The sequence below is a fragment of the Sceloporus occidentalis genome, unplaced genomic scaffold (assembly GCF_023333645.1).
Source record: "Sceloporus occidentalis isolate IW3139 unplaced genomic scaffold, rSceOcc1.0.p SCAF_15, whole genome shotgun sequence".
NCBI classification, from domain to species: Eukaryota; Metazoa; Chordata; class Lepidosauria; order Squamata; family Phrynosomatidae; genus Sceloporus; species Sceloporus occidentalis.
In genome coordinates, this window is record NW_028316995.1 from 17,303,716 (window position 1) to 17,323,534 (window position 19,819).

Consider the following 19,819-nt stretch of genomic DNA (forward strand, 5'->3'; position numbering starts at 1 on the left):
TTTCTTAGGAGAGATGTGGTTTCTACCGGAGGACCACCTCTGATAAGAGTCTCTGGAGCCAACCCTGCAAAATTCATAGTTATACGGCAGAGATTCCTTCGAAGTCGCCTCACTCGTATTCTGCAAAGTGTAACCCTTCATCATTCATAAGGGGAATGGAACTTTACAGCATCCATTTATCCCCGTAATGATTGTTACCGGTTACAAAGCTGGACTCACGGCGGTGGGTTGGCGCACGCTTTACCGAACCTTGCGTACCGCTTCCAAAAACTTAAAATTGTTGGTTAAAGTAAACTGGAGTTGTAAAAGTTGTATATGTATAGATATCTATAGTTAACAACACTGTGTTTAAGTTGCTTTGATAATAACGTCTGGTACTTTGGGGATTTCTAGAAATAATGTGGATATTTGGAACCCATGTCGAACATCTATGAAGAGAGGCAAACAATGATTGCAGCAGGGGATTTGCAGGAGTTTGTTCCTTTTGGCCGTGACCACAGCAAGCACCACCCCAATGCATTGAACCTCCAACTTCGCCAGCTGCAGCCAGCCTCTGAGTTGTGGTCCTCTGATGGGGCAGCAGGCTTGGTCGGATCCCTCCGAGAAGTAACCATCCATGAAAAACACAAGGTAACCCAGATATTTCGGCAGTTCTTTGGCCCATATCTTCATTTCCTGCCTCCATTAAGCGAGTGGACCTTTTTTCTTGATCCCTGCAGATTAAAACTATTGCGGTGGTGATGATAAACACACTCCTGTCTCATGGCCTTAATCGTTATTTTCTAGCTATATATAGCCATCCTTTGTGGTATAAGCCTTTGCATTCCCTCTTTTAGGAAAGTTGGCAACTAAGAAAAGGCGTTGGTGACCCCGGTGAAGATGTGGAGTACGACGAAGAACTTTATGTTGCTGGAAATATGGTTATTTGGAGCAAAGGAAGTAAATTTCAGGCTTCTGCTGTATATAAAGCTTTCACCGTGGACAGCCCTGTTGTGCAGGTAATATGTGTTTTGGATCTGTATGTTTTATGGAAAGTGTATGTGGAACATCTTAGTCCTTAAAGGTTCTGAAGGTTGGTTTAAGGACAACTCTCTTGGAGAACCACTATGAGGTCTGTTCACAGAGAGTTTGCAGGAGAGTTGTGATTTCACACTCCTTGACTTTACCATACACTAAGAAGTTCTATCCCAAGTGAGATTGGCTGACCCTTTATAATGCATAGTTAAATCATTGAGGTTTCTTCATTATTCAACTATCCAGTATACAGGTCCAGTTTCCACATTCTCAATGTGGGAATTGTAATGATGTCTGTCATGTATAAGGGAATTGTTAGTAATGTCAGAACTATATTGTGTCCTATTTTGCAGGCGCTGTGGTGTGATTTTACCATATGCAGCGACCGGTCAGAAAATGATCAAGGTAGTGAATATAGTGTTAATATCAATCCATAATATCACTGTTATGTAAATATTTACAGTTTGGTCTTTTTTACTTTTTGCTCTCATCCCTAATACATCTGCTTTTCAGTTGTAGGTTTTGCAGCTAAGTTTTGAAAGTTATGACGCCGAAAATAGTGAAATTATTAATTTGCAGGGGGTTTTGTCAAGTATGTGGATTGTTCTATTCCAGGTGTAGACAAAGTGGAGAAGTGTATCTGTGTGCTGCAGGGTTCCTGTATTAATGTCCACAGCACTGAAGGGAAGGATTATATTGCACCCCTGCCCTTTCAGGCAAGTAAACGTCTTTGTCCAGGATTATATACTTTGTTATACTATAACAACTGCAATAGTTAAATCTACAAAAATCCCCTCCCTGACAGCACAGAACTGTGTAACTTTCACATTTTCTACCATGGCAGTGACATAACTTAGGAATGTTCCTGTAGACTCCATAACCCTTTCAAAGCAAACATAAGAACATAAAAAGACACATCATAGGGATCTTGATGAAGTTACTTTTGAGTATTAGCAATTTATGCTGGAATTCATTCTGGCAGTAGTTTGTACCAAGGTCTCTGCAGTCTGGTAGGACAGATTAGTATCATCCTAATACTATCATCCTTATCACCCTTTATCTATATAAAAGTGCTTAGTAAACAATGTAAACATTTTTATGGAATATGATTCTATATATTTTGTGGCTTTTGCAGGTAGCTAATGTTTGGCCTACAAAGTATGGCTTATTGTTTGAACGCAACAGTTATTCACATGAAGTTCCTCAGAGCCCTCCAAGGTATGCACTTTAGTTTATTTCCCGATCAATCGACTGTAATCCATTTTATTTTAAACGGCATGAAGTGGAAAGTGTTGCTTCATGCTGCGGCATGCGTTTTGGTGAATGTTTTGTCTTATGTGGTCGGTGGACTTGCGCATCTTTAAACGTGAATGTGTTGTGTCTCTTTCACTGTTGTATTTCTAGGGAACCTTTGCCGACCATGTTCAGCATGTTGCATCCTTTAGATGAGATCACTCCTCTGGTCTGCAGATCAGGAGGTCAGTGCAGGGTTCACATTTGGGGTTTTCTCTACCTATAAATCTTGAATGTATACTGTGCTATTACAAAGAATCACATGTGCATTTTATTCAGTGTATTTGCCAATAGCGCTTTACCTGCACTTTTTTTTCAGGTATATTTGGTAGCTCTCGAGTACAGTATGTTTCGGATCACGCACTGAGAATTGTTTTCACCTCCAGCGACCCCTCTATAGTAATGACTTATGATACCGTTCAGGGTTCACATGCTGTATGGGCTCTTCGGAAAGTGAAACCAGAGGTAAGATCCCAAAGCGACCCAGAAAAATAAATGTTTATATTGGTCTTTTTGCATTTGCTTACACAATGAGCATTTAATTTAAAGGAGCACCCAGCCCTATTTTTATGTTAAAAGAAACATTTTATACATGCTCAGGTAGGATCTGTAAGAAGTGTACATACTAATGCTTTCTCGTTTCAGTAGAGATTGTAAGTGACCAACTGTTGGATAATATGTTTTTAAGTCAGAAGTGTATGTCATATAAGTTGACACACTGAGGATGAACATACGTAGCTTGGAATTAATATCTTATGTGTAATAAGGATGACTTGTAGGATGTAAATTGGCAGTGTTAGCGTTTATGCATAGGACCTTTAACTTTTATGCAAAATTGTGGGATAACAGTCCACCATTTACTAAAAACCCTGTGCTTCCTTGAGATGAATAACTGCTGATTTAATTGAAGGCTCATCTTTGTAAAATTAGGTCTTAGGGAAGTTGCAGCAACTTTGGATTTTTTTTAAAGTTTGAAGCAATTTAACACATTTGTGCAAAGATGAAGGCCAGTTTGATATGTTTAAAAACCCTTAGTTGTTCCACAAAAGTGAAACCAATCGGTCAACTGTACTACATTGTCTAAACTTTAGAGGAAGGAATAGTTTGGGATATGAATTTGAAATTAGCAATGTTTGAAGATATAAATAATTTTAAGTAATTGTTGCACAAGTAATGTAGATGTTATTAATGTTGAATCTTCTTTTCTTTGCATGCTCTTACAACATCATTGGAGAGTGCATTTTTTTTTAATGAACGTATAATGTGATACACATCTGTGTTTACGTACACGAGATGTTTGTTTAATACAGGAGCAGAATTCCGTCCTGAAGTATCCAGACTCGCTTGGTACTCCGCAACATGGAATGACTAACAGCTCCCTGTCCGCTCATCTCCGGAGCGTTTCTAAAGCAGACTCTCCCACAGCTTCCCCGTTCCAGAACTATTCCTCCCTGCACAGCCAGAGTCGCTCTGTGTCCTCACCAAGCATTCATTCCCGTACTCACTCGCCTTCCATCTCCAACATGGCTGCTTTGAGGTGAGGAAACTTAAAGCAAGCAATGCTTTCGCTCCTTGTCACTCACTGAATAATTTTGTTTGTCACCTGTAAAAGCGCTGACATTTAAAGGGACACTCCAGCCATCATATGCACTTTCAAGGATATGATAGCTGCAGGCCTCTTTTTAAGCTTTTGTGGTGTCTGGTTTGGGTGAATCTCCAGTCAGCTCCAGCGTCGACCCTGCAAACTACGTGCGTGGCATGCGTTTCCCTTGATTTTCAAGAGTAGTAGAAGTGCAGCTTTTATCTAGGTTGGGGATTTTTTTGGTTTTAACTTTGATATATATTAGTTTTATGTGCATTCTTCTCTGGAGTGAGGGACATTAAACTTTCCCTTTCTTGGGTCAAATCACAGTCTGGCTTGTTTTTCTTTTGAGAGCCTCTACCGTTTTAAAAATGTTTTAATGTGCTTGTAGAGGTACCATTTATTTATTATAAATTAAGGCACCTGTTTTTAGGGTAACCTTCAGTGTTCCTTTACAGCCGCTCCCATTCACCCGCCCTTGGAGTGCACTCGTTTACTGGCGTACAGAGGTTCAACATCTCCACTTACAGTCCTTCACCGAAGAGATTGGGAGCTTCTCACTCCCCCAATAGCTCCACCGACTTTCTTTCCACAGAGACGGAGCCCATTGTGCCAGAACTCTGCATCGACAATCTTTGGACGGAGACGGTAACTCATACTAGGTACGAAATTAACTGCAAAGTATGCAAAAGCCACGTTGTACAGGTTGTAGCGTAGACCACAAGGTATCATTAGTTACAAGCTAGCTTCTGAATCTAAAGAAAAAGTAATTTTAGCCTTAAAAAGGGAGGGATAAAAATTATATCTAGACCTGCTTGTTTTTATTTTATTTTTTGATGCTCTGCCATTTTCCTGATTTTTTTTTTTTTTTATTTATTTTTTTTATTCTTTATTCCAAAATATAGATGAGAGGAAACACTCAATATAGCCATTTAATATTCAAACACAAATGAATAATGTACATATGGGGCAAACCACTCCAAGCCTGTGCCCAGCAGGCATCAAACAATATAGTAGACAGCATGTTGGTGCAAATAAAAAGCACCTACGTATTCTGTATTATCTTTACTGAGTGCATCTCCTACACTGTCTACTTCCTTTTTTATTAGACATAAGGAAATCATGCTTTGGTTATTTTTTATGTTGCATTTATTAGTTTTAAATATCTATACACATGTTTACACTTGTCTCGTTGTTTCTGGCTGACCTAAGATTATGTAGTAGTCTTGCTGTAAATATAAAGGCACATAATTTCTAAATGTAATCATTTTTAATGGATACAGGGAAAAGAACTCACGGGCCACAAAAGTATTTATTACAACAGATCTCTGTGGCCAGAAATTTTTGTGTTTCCTGGTAGAGTCCCAACATCAACTGCGGTAAGTTTTTTTTTTTTTTTTAATTTTTATTTAAACCGATTGTTAAAAAATACCAAATAACTGATGCTGATATTGGCTAGGAAGTATATGAATGTATTGGATAGGCATAAAGCTACCCAGAATCAAAGGCAAGACCAAAGACTGATTAACGTTTACTTTACATCAATAAAAATGGGCAGACTAGATGGGCTGAATGGCTACTTGCCGTCAGATGTCTTCTACATAACATCCATAAAGCTTCAATGTTTTGTTTTTACTAAAATGTATGCATTTATAAATATTATATTGACTACTGTTTATATTTTGATTTAATATTTGTATCAACTGTTTCTTTTCAAGCATGGTGAAGTTTGAAGAAAGCAATGATAAATCACAGTTGATCTTTGGTTCCGTCACTAACATTTCTGCAAAAGATGCAGCTCCAGGACAGGTAAAGGTTGTTAAAGGTTTTTTTTTAGATGTAGAGGGTGCAGTGTATTCCTTATAACTGCCCCTTTTCACTCTCTTTAGAATATTGACACCATGGTGGTTGTGGAAAGCAATGGGAACTTGATTCTGTACACAGGAGTTGTTCGGGTAAGTTCATTCTTTATTTTCATAAAAAAGACAGTTTGGGCTGTTTGTGTTACTAATACTCTGTTTTTATGGCTAGAGCAACACGGTTTCCTCTGTATGCCACTCTTTATTGTGGCCATATATTCAATAAGTAAATGTGGTTTGGTGTGTATATTTTTTTGAACTCCGCAAGTCTTTTGCCAGGCTAAAAACCTAGTACCTTTCTTGTCCTAATGATCTATGATCATGTATTAGATGCATGCTATAGGTTTGTGGCTAGTCCGTGCTTTCTGGTATTCAGAGATTAATAACTTCTGATTATTTAGTTTTTTTTCTCCAATCTTATTTTACATCTTGTACCATAGATCGGAAAGATTTTTATTCAAGGACTGGCGGCGTCTTCACTGGGAATGTCCAACCCAATGCCACGGCCTAGCACACCCCTAGAAAGCATCAGTACGCCAACTAGGCCATTAAATAAGCATCTAACTCCCATGGATGAAGTGGTATGTTTAGATTATAGTCTTATACTCTTTAACTGTGTTTTTAAAGCAAAATTTGCCTTTATTCTGTCACTCTGTTTATCTTCCACTGTTCTTTTTGTCCTCATTTTTTGAAAATCCTATTCTATTACATGCAAATCACATGTGTATTATGTGAAGACAGGTATGCTGTCTCCTGTGGCTGAGCTCCGAGACTCTACCAGACTCCATGAATCAAACTACATTGATGATTGCACTTTCCATCAGTATGGAACTTATATTCAGGGTGTGAGAGATCCTGTACACAATCGAGTGACACTGGTAGGCAACTTATCTAATTCTTTAAATATATGTCCTCTTTTATTTGAGCTACATTTTGGGTTGCATTTTCGTTTTTTTATTTGTGTGTTAAGTATTCTTTCACTTGGCATCTGTAAGTCCAGTATTTTAGAATGTAATCTCAGTACACTGTATAGTGGAAATGACACATTTGTCTGTTGAACTGTATCCTCTGCCTGTAGGTACGGGCTAACAGTATGTGCAGTTAAAACTCCTCCAGTGTTGCTATATAATTTTATTTTGTGTCTAAAGCAAGAATGCAGACCTCAGACTTCCAGAAAACTAGGAATTCTGTATAGCTCTACCTGAACACAAGTGCATTTGAGCATTTGTGCAAACAATGATATCAAACATCAGGCCTTGAGCTCAATACACCTACTCTAGGCCCATTCATAGTTAGTTTTACCTAATTAGCCTTAAAGGCTAATGTGTTCCTCTGATTTGTTAAACATGTACAGCTAGACATCCTCGGAGGTCCACGTTGTCTTTAAGCATTCTTGTTGGCACTATGAGCTTTTAGTTAGAAAAATGTTTTGCACACACCGCCTTTGATGCAGTTGTGCTATGAGATTAGCGTTTACATAAAACAGTATGGGTTGGAATGCAATCATTTTATATAGATGATGCTTTCAGGACCTGCAGTAAACCATATATATATATATATATATATATATATATATATATATATATTTTCCTGTTATCCATTCACTCACTGTTTCCAGCTAATATAATTTTTTCTATTTCTAGGAATTGAGCAGCGGTTCTATGGTTAGGATCAGTATCCCAGACATTGCCACCTCGGAACTAGGTGAGCTCAATTAAATTGAAAACAGGAGAATATTAATCTATTTTAACTAGTATAAGTGCATGATACGTGTGAGAAAATTAAGGGTGCACATTTTATACTATTATGGATATAAATCTTCAATATGTCTAGACAGATGTCAGGGAAATTTATTTCTTCTCCTTTTTTTCCTGTTTTGGCAAAGGATAATTTAACACAATAAGTGGAAAGTAATACATACTTTTTTTTTCTTTATGTCAATGTTTTTTAATCCAGTTATCTGTTTTAATACTTGATAAGAAGCATTCCCAAAGTGTTGTTACGGAGATCAGAGTTTAAAGTAGCTGCTAAAATAAGTGACTCTAATCTTCCCATACATTTAAAATATTTATTTAATATCTGTCTCATTCTGTTGAATAGTTAAGAAGTGTCTACAAGCCGTTAAATACATCCTGCCCAAAGAAATAGCTGTTCAAATGCTTGTCAAGTGGTATAACTCCCACAATGCACCAGGAGGTCCCAGTAATCAGTCTGAATGGAATTTGTTTGTTACGTGCCTAATGAACATGATGGGTTACAACACGGATAAATTGGCCTGGACCCAAAATGTAAGTAGATTATGTGGAGGGATATATATTGGTAAAGTCACAGAGCTTTATGGGAGCGTGGAACCAGAACCGTATTGAGTCAAAACCGAAGTATCTCTTTATTTCAAAGCTTGATTTTGAAGGCTCGCTGTCTCCTGTTATTGCACCGAAGAAAGCAAGACCATCAGAAACTGGATCAGATGAGGTAAACAATGTCATGTTTGGTAATGCAATTTTTTTGCATTTGTTTCATGTTTTGGTATATTTAGACTGGAGTTGAGTCCATCATCTTTTGTCTCAAACACCGCACCAAAGCAATCAAAAAAACTTTGAGCCTTACTAGTCAAGAGGGACAACAGTACTCCCATTCTTGCTTAAAAATGCCTTCTTGCCTCATTATTTTAATGTGTATTGTTACAGGAATATGCTGCAGTTACTCCCAAACATACCTATTAAATATACCACAAGCATTTCCCCTCTAGCATTTGTTCACCAAATCCTAAGCGTAAAGCACATAATAACCATGCTAAACATGAAAAAAAATTGTAGAATTTGCTAGTAATCCACGTTTTATACCTTAATTTAGGACTGGGATTATGTTATAACTTCTGACTACCATCGAAATGTTGAAGGCCACGTTTTAGCCAGAGCTCTGCAGTTGGAGCCTTTGGAAGTACCGCCGTCCAGAGAAGACCTCCAGCAGTCGCTTAATCTGGACTCCAGTGCCCTTCTCTTCAGCCACATCCCTGCGATTTTCTACGTGCTCCACCTGGCTTACGAGGAGCTAAAGCTCAACACTTTAATGAGAGAAGGAGTCAGTTCATTAGTTGTCCTGCTCCTGCAGCTGGCACGGTATGTTATTTTTAAGCAACTGTTGGGACGCCACAGAAGAGACCGTCAAAATAGTGATTGGCTGTTTGAAATTTATAATCTGGTGTTCGTGCCCAAGAATATTGAATTATTATTCATTCAAGGGCTGCTCTATTCCGATTTCATTTATTTTGCTTACTTGTCGCTTGTACTATACATTACCACCTAAAGCAGGTTTGTTCTGTAACTGTGGATTAAGGCCTTGGAGAGGGTCAACTCCTGCATGAAAATATAGTTGTGTAATGCATATTATCATTGCATGCATATCAACCGAGATAATTGACAGCTCTTTTATGGTCCAAATCAAATAAAAGAGGCAATGCCAGTACACCCCTTATATCGGTGCTTAGTACTTAGAGAAAGCTTTAGGGGGTAGCACTATTAGCGTGGTATCTCTGCGATTTTCTATTGAAATATGTTTGGCTTATTAAAAAAATCAGGGCCTTCCCTGTCCTATTATGTACTGTTGCCATGATCCCTTCTCTCCACAAACTCATTGTATTGGGATAACCGTAAATCTTCAAGGCTTTGTAATATATATACTATTTTATTTTAAATTTTTAGGGATTTAAATTTAAATGCTTTTATGGATTTCTACTCCAGAGATTATCCAACTCTTGCCAAAACCACCGAGCTGAATTGTCGTATGGAGCCAAGTAAGATCTATATGATTTGTTATTTGTATAACAGAGGCAATTTGAAACGATGTCCCACAAAAACCTTAAAATGAACACTCAAATGCAAAAGAAACTCATCTGCTAATCTAAGAACCTATCAGCGCCTGCTTTTTGAGGCAAAATTTTTTTAATTAACTCTCTAGGTTAGGTAGGCAGGGGGCAGTTAACTGCCTATGGACAAGCCCAGCCAAGTTTCCCAGTAATGTAGAGGCACCTAAAACCCTTTTGGAAGACCATAATCTGAGAATTGTAACGGCAATTACGGTGTTAAATGCTATTGTACCATCAGAGCCCTCTCAGGACCCCGTACTGGGTGCTGACCTTTCAATCTCGAGAACCGTAACATAAATTTTAATTGACGTAGGAACCTTTATCTCCTAGGGAAATTAATAGGTCCGAGTAACCTTTATGGTGGAATGGAAGCCGTGAAACGGTGAAGTATGGAGCGCTTGACTGAGAGGGACAAAGGAGTCTAGTCACTAAAGAGTTAACCTGTGTTTCTACAGAAAAGTTGCGCTTTTTAGCTCCCTAATTTCACTAGTCATTATGAAGAGACAACACTCAAGTTTCTCCAGTGTGAAATGTTGCACAGGCCCTGGATGAAGCATAATTAAGTGTTTAAGGAGGCTTTGAAAATTGTATTTAACTATACATTATACAGGGACGCCCAAACTCTTCTTGAAGAAGCAGCTCACTGGGTGTCAGGTTGTGGAATTTGCTCTGACACACACACACTTCTCTTTACTCTGTGTTTAGTATATAAACCCCAAAGTGAATGAGAAAGCCGAGGATAGACCCAGATACATGTATAATGTATATACATTATACATGTCCACCATGTTTTTAATTCAGTAACATAATGCTAGTACTCTTAACATCTTTAGTGGAAATTCTTATTTCTGGCCCTCAATCAGCCTTTTTTTTTTTTTTTTTTACAGCCCAAATTGGTTTTATGAATTATCCTTCTTTCTTTTGTGCGGTGCCACCAAGCATTCACCATTGGCTTAGTTTATGTCTGAAAGGAGAAAAGGCTGCACCTTACCCATACCTCCCTGGGATCTGTGAGAGAAGCAAGCTTGTCGTTCTGGTAACTTCTGCTAGCCTTATTTTATAGTTCTGATCATTTCAAATGGATCTTGTTGTGGGCGCATATCTATTTTAAATAAATTTGCTCCTTCAGCTAACTTAAAGTATGCAACAAAAACACGTCTTGTTTCTTGTGTACGCAGAGTTTTGCTTTGTATATACTTGGGGATGAACATGCGGTGTCACGTGAGCCATCTAAATACCTGTCTAAAATAACAGCAGGTAAGTGCAATGTCTTCTTAATAGCACCCTTAATGTCAACATACAGACACTGGCATATTTACATAGATATCCACTCGCTTCTCATTCTAGGACAGAGAAAACAGCAGCAGGAAGATGAAAGGAGGTATATGATTACTTGGTGGAATCATTATGTATGAGTTATCCAAATTACACCTACTGTAAATGATCTGCTGCCTGGCATGCATGGATCATTGGGTATTCTTCTAAGGGATATATATCTGAAGCACATCACCCTGTTTGAACGCAAATACCTGTGCCATTTTGTTCCTCCCCTGATGGGCATCCTTTCTAAGAGATCAGAATGTTTTGTGTAAAAATGTAATGCAATCGAAAATGAAAAAAAAATGGGGAATACTCTTGCCTGGGATGTCATTTTTCTAGCGTTCTGATTGCTTTAATGGGGTTATTGATTAAAACAATGAGTTAGAAGTATAGTTCAGTTTGAACTCATTAAGGTCACTGCGTGATGAGCTTCCACTGGGATATAACTCCAGTCATGAATTATTTTGACTATTTTTGCTTTATTTCCCAGGTATAGTCTAAGGCCGTGCCCTACTGTTTCTAGCCTCTCTGAAAAGCTTGTGGTCTGGATGACTAATATCGGTAAGGAGTATTCTTTTACAGCACAAACCTTTCCGGTGTTCATTCTTAGGAATCCAGTCTTTCTTTTACAAGGAAATCAATTCAACCGTTAAAGCCATTAGGTCCGCTGAAATTAACTCAGTTAATTCAAATTTACTGTGTGTGTGTGTGTGTGTATATATATATATATATATATATATATATATATATATCTACCAATAATATGCTATTGCACTCCAAACCAATTCTGTAGTAGCCTGGGGCTAGGTAATAAGGCAAAGTAATATACACAGTCTATGGATAGTTACCAGCACTCTAGGTCTTTTTCCAATGAATACAGATTACTCTTTTGCAGGTCAACGTTTCAGTCTTTATTTGACTTTCATCAGGAGTCCTGAAACGTTGACCTACAGAGTAATCTGTATTCATTGGAAAAAGACCCAGAGTGCTGGTAACTATCCATAGACTGTGTGTATATATATATATATATATATATATATATATATATATATATATATATTGTGACAGGGAACAGGGCATTGTGGTGGATAACATGTACATTTCCCACAAAATACTGCAGTGCAATGTATTCGATAACCCCAGGGAGAATGTTTTGTTACCAGCAAAGTAATGGTAATGTTGTAGTTATGTTTGGGTCCCTGGGGTGGAGCATTTGGAGAGAAGGGAGGGCCAGTGCTCCACTCCACAGTTTACTTGCAGCAGGTGATGCAGCCAGTCCAGGAGTTCTGGTTCAGAGATTTACTCACCTGTTACCAATGAGCAGCAGGGGGCTGCTACAAAAAGGAGCCCTGTAAGTTAGTCAGGTGAGAAGCATACAAGCAGTGAGTGAGACTGCATTTTCTCCTAAACAAATCTGAACGGTTCCTAAACGAAAAAGGTCTGTGCTAAATGTTTTTTTGTTGGTAGCGGGTAAGCCGTCCAACGATAGTTAGTTTGTTTGTCAGTAAGTGCTCAGAGAGCAAGGCTTTTCTTTTTGTTTGTTTTATTTATGTTTGTTTACAGACCTTTTAATAAAAAGGACTACAATTCTAAAAATAATTCAGCCTTATGTGGTATTTCAAACCTTAAGACTGTGTGGTTACATGATCCCAGCTCACAATATATATATATATAGCACTCTCAAAGGATGGTCAGCACTCCAGGTCTTCAAGTTAACAACTTTTCTTTATTCAAACAAAGTGCTTTGTAAGGAAACTGCTGGTTACCAGCACCAGACTTGGAATATATGGAATGGTGTGCAATGGACTTTGTGAGTAAATATAATAATAAGTCAATTTTTTCGTTTGTTGGGCAGCTCTGTCACTTTTATTATTTAATAAAATAATTATTTATTAAGTTATTAAACAAGAAACATTCAAAAAGCCTTTTACTTCTGAATGACTGAGTGGCTGACATCACGATTATGTTTAAAGGAAAGACTTAGAGACAATATTTTACGTGATTAAATAGCTCTAGGAAGAGTTTGGGAATTCAGCAAAACTAGGAATGGCTTTTCTAATGTATTATTCAATTATAAAAGCGTTGCTATTATTGCCTTTAGTGCAACCACATTGTATAGAGTCCTAAATGGCAACTAATAGCAGTAATAACCTAGGAATAATTGTACTTAGTCGCAAACTTACTAGCAAAATGCTGGATCAAGACCTCCATTCTTTTGTAGTTACGTGTATTGCCACCCCAGATAAACAATACTGTCATTGTTGCATAGTTTTAATGATTTGTTGGTAACTTCTGACCTGCTGTTAAAGGTAGCAAAGAATTGTTAAAATGGGCACTTGGCATCTTTACTAATGTTTTATTCATTTTAAACATAAGACTTTACCCTGCGAGACCTGGAATCCTTGCCCTTCGGTGTTGCTCTACCCATCAGACATGCTATCTATCAATGTCGGCAACAGCCTGCCTCTGATTGGCCGGAAGCTGTCTGCCTTCTGATAGGACGCCAGGACCTTTCTAAGCAAGCTTGTGAGGGTAACCTGCCAAGGACCAAATCTGTGAGTATGACTTTCATTAAACAACTAAAGGCTGGCTACTAGGCACTACATTATCGAAAGCTACTGTGCCAGCGTTATGATCATTCGCGACACCATGTGTTTTAAATCTGTTTTTGTGTTATTTGTTTGTCTTGTCTCACCCATATTTGTACGTATTATAGTTCACAGCCCCAATGCCCTCCCCAGAAGTTCCTCCTGCTGGGGAAGCCGAAGAGGAAGACGATGGAATGAATGATTTGAACCAGGAAGTGATGTCGCTTATTTGGAGTGAAGACCTGCGTGTGCAGGAAGTACGCAGACTACTCCAGTGTTCCCGTCCCGTGCGTGTGAATGTTGTTCAGATGCCTGAAGTGAGCGACCACGAATACATTGAAGAAAAAGAGAACAGGTAGCTGTGTTTGCCTAGAGAATGCCTGACAATACATTTTATTCTTCTTATTATAATTTTTGCAGCAAACAATGGGGGTTTTATGAGACTTGCCCCAAATGGACGTAAACTGGCTTGTCATCTAGGATTACATTTCAATGCGAGTTGTCCGTTAAAAATGTTTTATTTGTGTAGGCTGTTGCAACTTTGTCAGAGGACCATGGCTCTACCTGTGGGACGTGGAATGTTCACCTTGTTTTCCTACCACCCTGTTCCCACAGAACCTCTTCCGATTCCTAAACTCAATCTCACAGGTGGGTTTTTGATCTGTTCACGTTTAAAATAAAGAATTCCATACATATTCATATCAAGAACTTAAAGATGCTTTTAAATTTTGTAACGTAGTACATCATTGCTATCCTCATTCTTGATTTTTGCCAAGAACAAGTATTAACTTAACTTTGTGCTGTCTTTATATGATTAAACCTTCAGGAGAAATAATAAAATGACAGAAGTGCTAAGGGTTATTTGCATAACATACCCATGAGTGCAATTGATCTTTTGTTTAAGTTGGCACACCTTTTAAACCAGTTGGAGTCTCAGCGTAATACATGTTTTACACATGTGTAACACCGTGTATTTAAATGTTTTGATAACCTCGAAGTATGTTCACAGTGCCGTCTATTCTTCTCATCAAGCACAGCGATTAAACTGCTCTCTGATACAGTCATTTTGTTAAAACGGTAACTAAATAGTCCAGCCTTGTAGCTACCAAGTCTTGTGATTCTATGTTAATTCAGTTTGTTGGGAGGTTTGGGGAAAAAAGTGGTATTCTAGGACAAGGATCAGTCATAGGATCACTATTTCCGGTTAAGATGAAGGTTTTATGGTTGCAGCTTTAGATATATTATAGCAGCAGAGTTCATTATAGTTACCCCACGTTGTTATATATTTTAATGCTATGCCTACCAGAGGAGTCATTGGAACTTTGCTAGATCCGTATAATTCATTTTTGTTTTGAGATGGTTATAGGTTTCTAGTCCTATTCTTTGTTTGGCTTTTGTGAAATAAAATTATAAATGTAATATGCTTAGTGATTGGTATCTTGAGTTTCTCTGGGTAATATAGAAGTTCTCCCCAATTTGTTTTGTAACGTAAAGAACATTCATACATATTTCCCTGATATTCACCAGGACGGGCTCCACCAAGAAACACTACAGTGGATCTCAATAGTGGAAACATTGATGTGCCCCCAAATATGGCTTGCTGGGCCAGCTTTCACAATGGGGTGGCTGCCGGCCTGAAAATCGCTCCAGCTTCTCAGATTGACTCTGCCTGGATTGTTTACAACAAGCCCAAGAATGCTGAGCTAGCCAATGAGTATGCAGGCTTCCTCATGGCCCTGGGCTTAAATGGCCACCTCACTAAGCTGGCAACTTTGAACATTCATGACTACCTGACCAAGGTGAGGTTTGTTTTTTTTGTTTGTTTGGTTTTTGTTTTTTTTTTCTTCTCCTCCTTTTGGCAAAAAAATCTACACTATAACAAATGTAAACAAAAGCTTTGGTAGAAATGGGTTGATTACCAGATTAGTGAGATTTCTATAATGTCTAAACAAGCCATTGGACTGTGGCCTGTTGGAAGGCCCAACCCCCTAGCAGGGCAATCTACCCCTGGTGAAGTGGGCCAGGGTCTGCCACATCCTCGGATGTTCCTGATTAGGAGGTCCTGACTGCAGTATACTCCTAAAGATATGGTTACATCTTTAACACTGAACCGGTATTGCACACAGGTTATAATCATGTTTAAGGCCCTGCTGTTTCATGCTGACGTGAATTTATGTTAGAAATGTATCAGACTGTGATACAACATTTAAAAAAAATGGTTTTATTTTTGATAAGGCCATCTTTGTCCCAGAATCACTTTTTACATAACCCTCTATCACTGTATTTCCTTTGTCCTGTCTGCATAATAGGGCCACGAGATGACCAGCATTGGGCTGCTGCTTGGTGTCTCCGCTGCCAAGCTTGGTACAATGGATATTTCAATTACACGCCTTCTCAGTATCCACATTCCTGCCCTTCTTCCTCCAACATCTACAGAGCTTGACGTCCCACACAATGTCCAGGTGGCGGCAGTTATTGGCATTGGCCTGGTTTACCAGGGAACGGCACACAGACACATTGCTGAGGTTCTGCTTGCAGAGATAGGTAAAGCTGGATGCTGAAAAACATGAGCTAGTTCTTTGTGTGTGTTTCTTGCCTTACTTCTAAACATTATATATTTTATTTTACTAATTTGGTTTTGTATAATGTGTTAAATCTTCTTTTAACATAACTAAAGTAACAGATGCCAACAGTGCCAAAAAGTTCTATTCCCCATTTTTTTTTTTTTTTTTGTTACCCTATTTTTGAACTTTGCTGCTTCACAGTTTTATAATGTTTCCCCTTTTTTCTACTATCTTTTGGAAATATCACTAGGCCGGCCTCCAGGACCTGAAATGGAGTATTGCACGGATAGGGAATCTTATTCTCTAGCAGCCGGGCTGGCTTTGGGCATGGTTTGTTTAGGGGTAAGTACATGGTGGTTGCTAAAATATTATTAATATGAGGATGTTTAGCACACCACAGGAACTGATGACGTCTAAGAAAGAAGGGCTGCTGTGGGCATGTGATAAAATCTGCAATGTTAGCCAAAGATACCGTTCCAGATTTGAGCAGAATCTAGTCTATAGCTCTCTGCAGTACAAAAAAAGTCGTTTACAATAACCGTTCCAGAAGTTGGCAGCACTTTTAGAATTCAGAAGAAATTTCCAAAGTACTGTTATCAGTACGTTTTACAGATCCGCGGATGGGCAGCTTTTCATCTAACCAGACGCCTTCATGTCACAATATTCCGTAAACTTCATGATAACGCAGTACATAGCAGCCCAGGATACCCTACCCCTGGCAGAGCTGCTTGCATTTGGTCCAGAGCACAGACAGAATGAGGCTGCTCCCCCTTCCGTAGCACATTGAATGATCTAGAATTGGACATCCCTCAAAAACACAAATGCAACCTGATTCTTCATCATTTTCATTTGTAATATAATTATAGTGCATCTTTACCTGGAGAGGATGAGTTATCCTGACTGTAGAGTCATTTGATGGGTTTGCTTGAAATGGGTTCATTTAAGGGAAATGTTTGGATGTGACAATGTGTGATCTTTATCTGTTTTCGTCGGAGTATTTATTGGCCCCTTTCCTCCAGCATGGTAGTAATTTGATCGGCATGTCTGACCTGAATGTTCCCGAGCAGCTTTACCAGTACATGGTAGGAGGTCACAAACGCTCACATGTCGGTGTGAACAGAGAAAAGCACAAGTCCCCCAGTTATCAGATTAAGGTAACAATTTAAAGCTCGTACTTTGTAAATATTTCCGTAAGAAACGTGCTTTTTCTACCTGTTTTGCTGCTTTTTAACACATTTGTAACTAAATGCAGCAATAAACACATCAGTTAGAACCTAGCATGCTGTCAAGTGACAACCTTTCCCAGAATAACACTTCATTATCATGTGACACTAAAACAAGCTTTGCATACTATAGAGTAAATGTGGAATAGCACCTTTAACATGGAATTTGATAGCAGATAAGAACTATTTGACACATATAGTCTACCAACTTTTCCTGATATTAATCCGTACATTTAGGTCTTTTCTACCCTCTCAGAAAAACTTCCTTACTTTCCATCTAATGCGCTTACCCTCTAGTTTTAGATTGCGAGCTCTTATTCTAATTTTCTGCTCCTTGTAACGAATCTTTTAAGTAGTTGTTAAAGGGGAATCACAAAATTCTGTATTTAATGCTCCAAAATACCAATGTTATGTGTTAATTGCAGACCTGGAGGCTATAAAGAAATTTTTATTTGTAGTCAACTACTAGTTTCCCTACTATTAGTGATGTGTACACAATTCTGTGTTTCATGGCTAGAAAGACGTGATGTAGAGTTTGATTGCATTTGGTGGTTATCTTTGAATGTTTCCTAACATTTTCCCCGATTTTGTCTCTTCTGCAGGAAGGAGACACCATAAATGTAGATGTTACATGCCCTGGGGCAACGCTGGCATTAGCCATGATCTACTTAAAAACCAACAACAGGTAGCATTCTTACTATGAATTATATATTTTCAGAATTGTCATTGCTAGAAAAGAGTTTTGCTTTTGAGGAATCAAACATTTATTTTTTTCCCAAATCTTCACCCTATTAAAGTGCATCTGTCTTTGAAAAATGAAATATAGAGGGAAACATCTCACCTATACATAGTGCTATTAGCCAATTGGCCAGTTCATGTTTGCGGTGACAAATTCTGGCCTAGGACTGCAGCTCCTTGGGGGTGGCAGTCATCCTGGCACAAAACCGGGAGGTTGATCAAGCCCCTTGGGTGTTTCGCCATACATCATTAATCTCCCTAACCGGCCTATTTACGCTATGAAAGCTGTGCTGGCTCACTCTGATATGATGTCATATCGTGGAGCTTTCTTTCATTATTGTACTTGTAAGGAGCATATGTGTGTGTGTGTGTGTGTGTATATGTATATATATGTATGTATATATATATATATATATATATATATATATATAATTACACTTGCCTTTACATTTTTTTGTTAGTAATGAGGCTGTTTGAATAAGCCATCACACGCTATAGTTTATATAGTGTGGTTGGTCTGCCAATTGTCCACTAGATGTCTGTTCAATAAAATCCAAGTTACGGTGAAACATATTGACTTTTCAGCATCAATGTTTGTTATGAAGGGCAAACCTAAGCAAAAAGACAGGCCAGGTTGACCCTGCGTAATGCATAGTTAAATTGATTTCATTTTCAATTGATTCAATGATTTTTCAGGTCAATTGCTGACTGGCTGCGGGCTCCTGACACAATGTATTTACTAGACTTTGTGAAACCAGAATTCCTTCTGTTGAGGGTAAGGATTAGTCTTTTTATTGACTTTCACTTTTTTTTTTTTATTAATAGTTATAGCTACATTTTAAGGGTTATACAAACTCTAAGATAAAAGTATTATCATTACTACCAATTCCACGCTTTTATACCAAACTGGGTCATAACCAGAGATATATTTGTTGCTGCCCTTAATAAACTATATTTTTTTGGGGAAAACTAAAATTTTCAACTAGAAATGAGATTTTCCTTTTTATTGTAGACTCTTGCAAGATGCCTTATTTTGTGGGATGACATCTTGCCAAATGCTAACTGGGTGAACAGTAATGTGCCCCAGGTAAGTATGTATGTTCAGCTTATGGGGAAGATACACATGTATCCTGGGTCATTTCTAACATATTTTAAGCTCTGCTACTTAAAGGTTATGTTGGTTGCAAAAGTGCTGAATGCCTCTTAATCTCTTAATGTCTTATTATTCTGTAAACGTTTATATACTTGATCACAATGCCAGAAAATGATAGCTATTGTTAACTTTATTTCAATTAACATTTTCCATGTTTCTGTTTTATAGATAATTACAGACAACAGCATATCACTCAATGGTGCAGAACAGCCCACATCAGAGGATTTAAACCTGGAAACACTTGCGTAAGATGCATCACAATTCTCTTTTTTATTTTCTTTTATATAGGGCTGTGATTAAAAATCTATAGATCAGGGGTTGACAAATTTGGTTTGGATCTGGGAGCCAACCCAAAGAAATGTAGGAGACAGGTTTTTTTTTTCCCCCCAAACATCTTTTTATTTTCATATATATTTAAAGCTTGTCCCATAATAGGCTGGTAAACTAGTAACAATTATTGGTAAATCAAGTTAATCATTGATAAATATTACAAGGATGAATTATTGAATAAATTCAATGAATTTAATAGTCATTAAATAATGTTGATAAATGCATTAGTACATTATTCAATTAATAAACATGAATCTGCCTGAAAGGGAGCTCACTGTCTGTCAAAGCAC

The 19,819-nt window shown here is 38.0% G+C and overlaps 1 protein-coding gene across 3 annotated transcripts in view; it reads left to right on the forward strand.

The window, feature by feature from the left end:
• The first annotated feature begins 417 nt into the window (after window positions 1-417).
• Window positions 418-19,819, forward strand: part of LOC149303340 (anaphase-promoting complex subunit 1-like) — a 29,460-nt gene continuing 10,058 nt past the window's right edge. The window contains exons 1-34 of one of the 3 annotated variants that reach the window (XM_089481563.1): window positions 418-630; window positions 837-998; window positions 1,368-1,422; window positions 1,630-1,730; window positions 2,150-2,232; window positions 2,419-2,492; window positions 2,627-2,772; window positions 3,618-3,844; window positions 4,348-4,551; window positions 5,173-5,268; window positions 5,608-5,698; window positions 5,779-5,844; window positions 6,189-6,326; window positions 6,486-6,626; window positions 7,392-7,452; window positions 7,849-8,036; window positions 8,146-8,220; window positions 8,602-8,867; window positions 9,450-9,541; window positions 10,501-10,649; window positions 10,792-10,870; window positions 10,961-10,994; window positions 11,424-11,494; window positions 13,310-13,488; window positions 13,650-13,876; window positions 14,051-14,169; window positions 15,049-15,320; window positions 15,831-16,065; window positions 16,336-16,427; window positions 17,105-17,239; window positions 17,911-17,993; window positions 18,743-18,821; window positions 19,059-19,133; window positions 19,368-19,444. In XM_089481563.1, coding sequence (XP_089337689.1) covers window positions 418-630; window positions 837-998; window positions 1,368-1,422; window positions 1,630-1,730; window positions 2,150-2,232; window positions 2,419-2,492; window positions 2,627-2,772; window positions 3,618-3,844; window positions 4,348-4,551; window positions 5,173-5,268; window positions 5,608-5,698; window positions 5,779-5,844; window positions 6,189-6,326; window positions 6,486-6,626; window positions 7,392-7,452; window positions 7,849-8,036; window positions 8,146-8,220; window positions 8,602-8,867; window positions 9,450-9,541; window positions 10,501-10,649; window positions 10,792-10,870; window positions 10,961-10,994; window positions 11,424-11,494; window positions 13,310-13,488; window positions 13,650-13,876; window positions 14,051-14,169; window positions 15,049-15,320; window positions 15,831-16,065; window positions 16,336-16,427; window positions 17,105-17,239; window positions 17,911-17,993; window positions 18,743-18,821; window positions 19,059-19,133; window positions 19,368-19,444 — 4,385 coding nt within the window. Of the gene's footprint in view, window positions 631-836; window positions 999-1,367; window positions 1,423-1,629; window positions 1,731-2,149; window positions 2,233-2,418; window positions 2,493-2,626; window positions 2,773-3,617; window positions 3,845-4,347; window positions 4,552-5,172; window positions 5,269-5,607; window positions 5,699-5,778; window positions 5,845-6,188; window positions 6,334-6,485; window positions 6,627-7,391; window positions 7,453-7,848; window positions 8,037-8,145; window positions 8,221-8,601; window positions 8,868-9,449; window positions 9,542-10,500; window positions 10,650-10,791; window positions 10,871-10,960; window positions 10,995-11,423; window positions 11,495-13,309; window positions 13,493-13,649; window positions 13,877-14,050; window positions 14,170-15,048; window positions 15,321-15,830; window positions 16,066-16,335; window positions 16,428-17,104; window positions 17,240-17,910; window positions 17,994-18,742; window positions 18,822-19,058; window positions 19,134-19,367; window positions 19,445-19,819 lie in introns of all 3 variants that reach the window. The other 2 variants (XM_089481566.1, XM_089481565.1) reach the window with 2 other exon arrangements.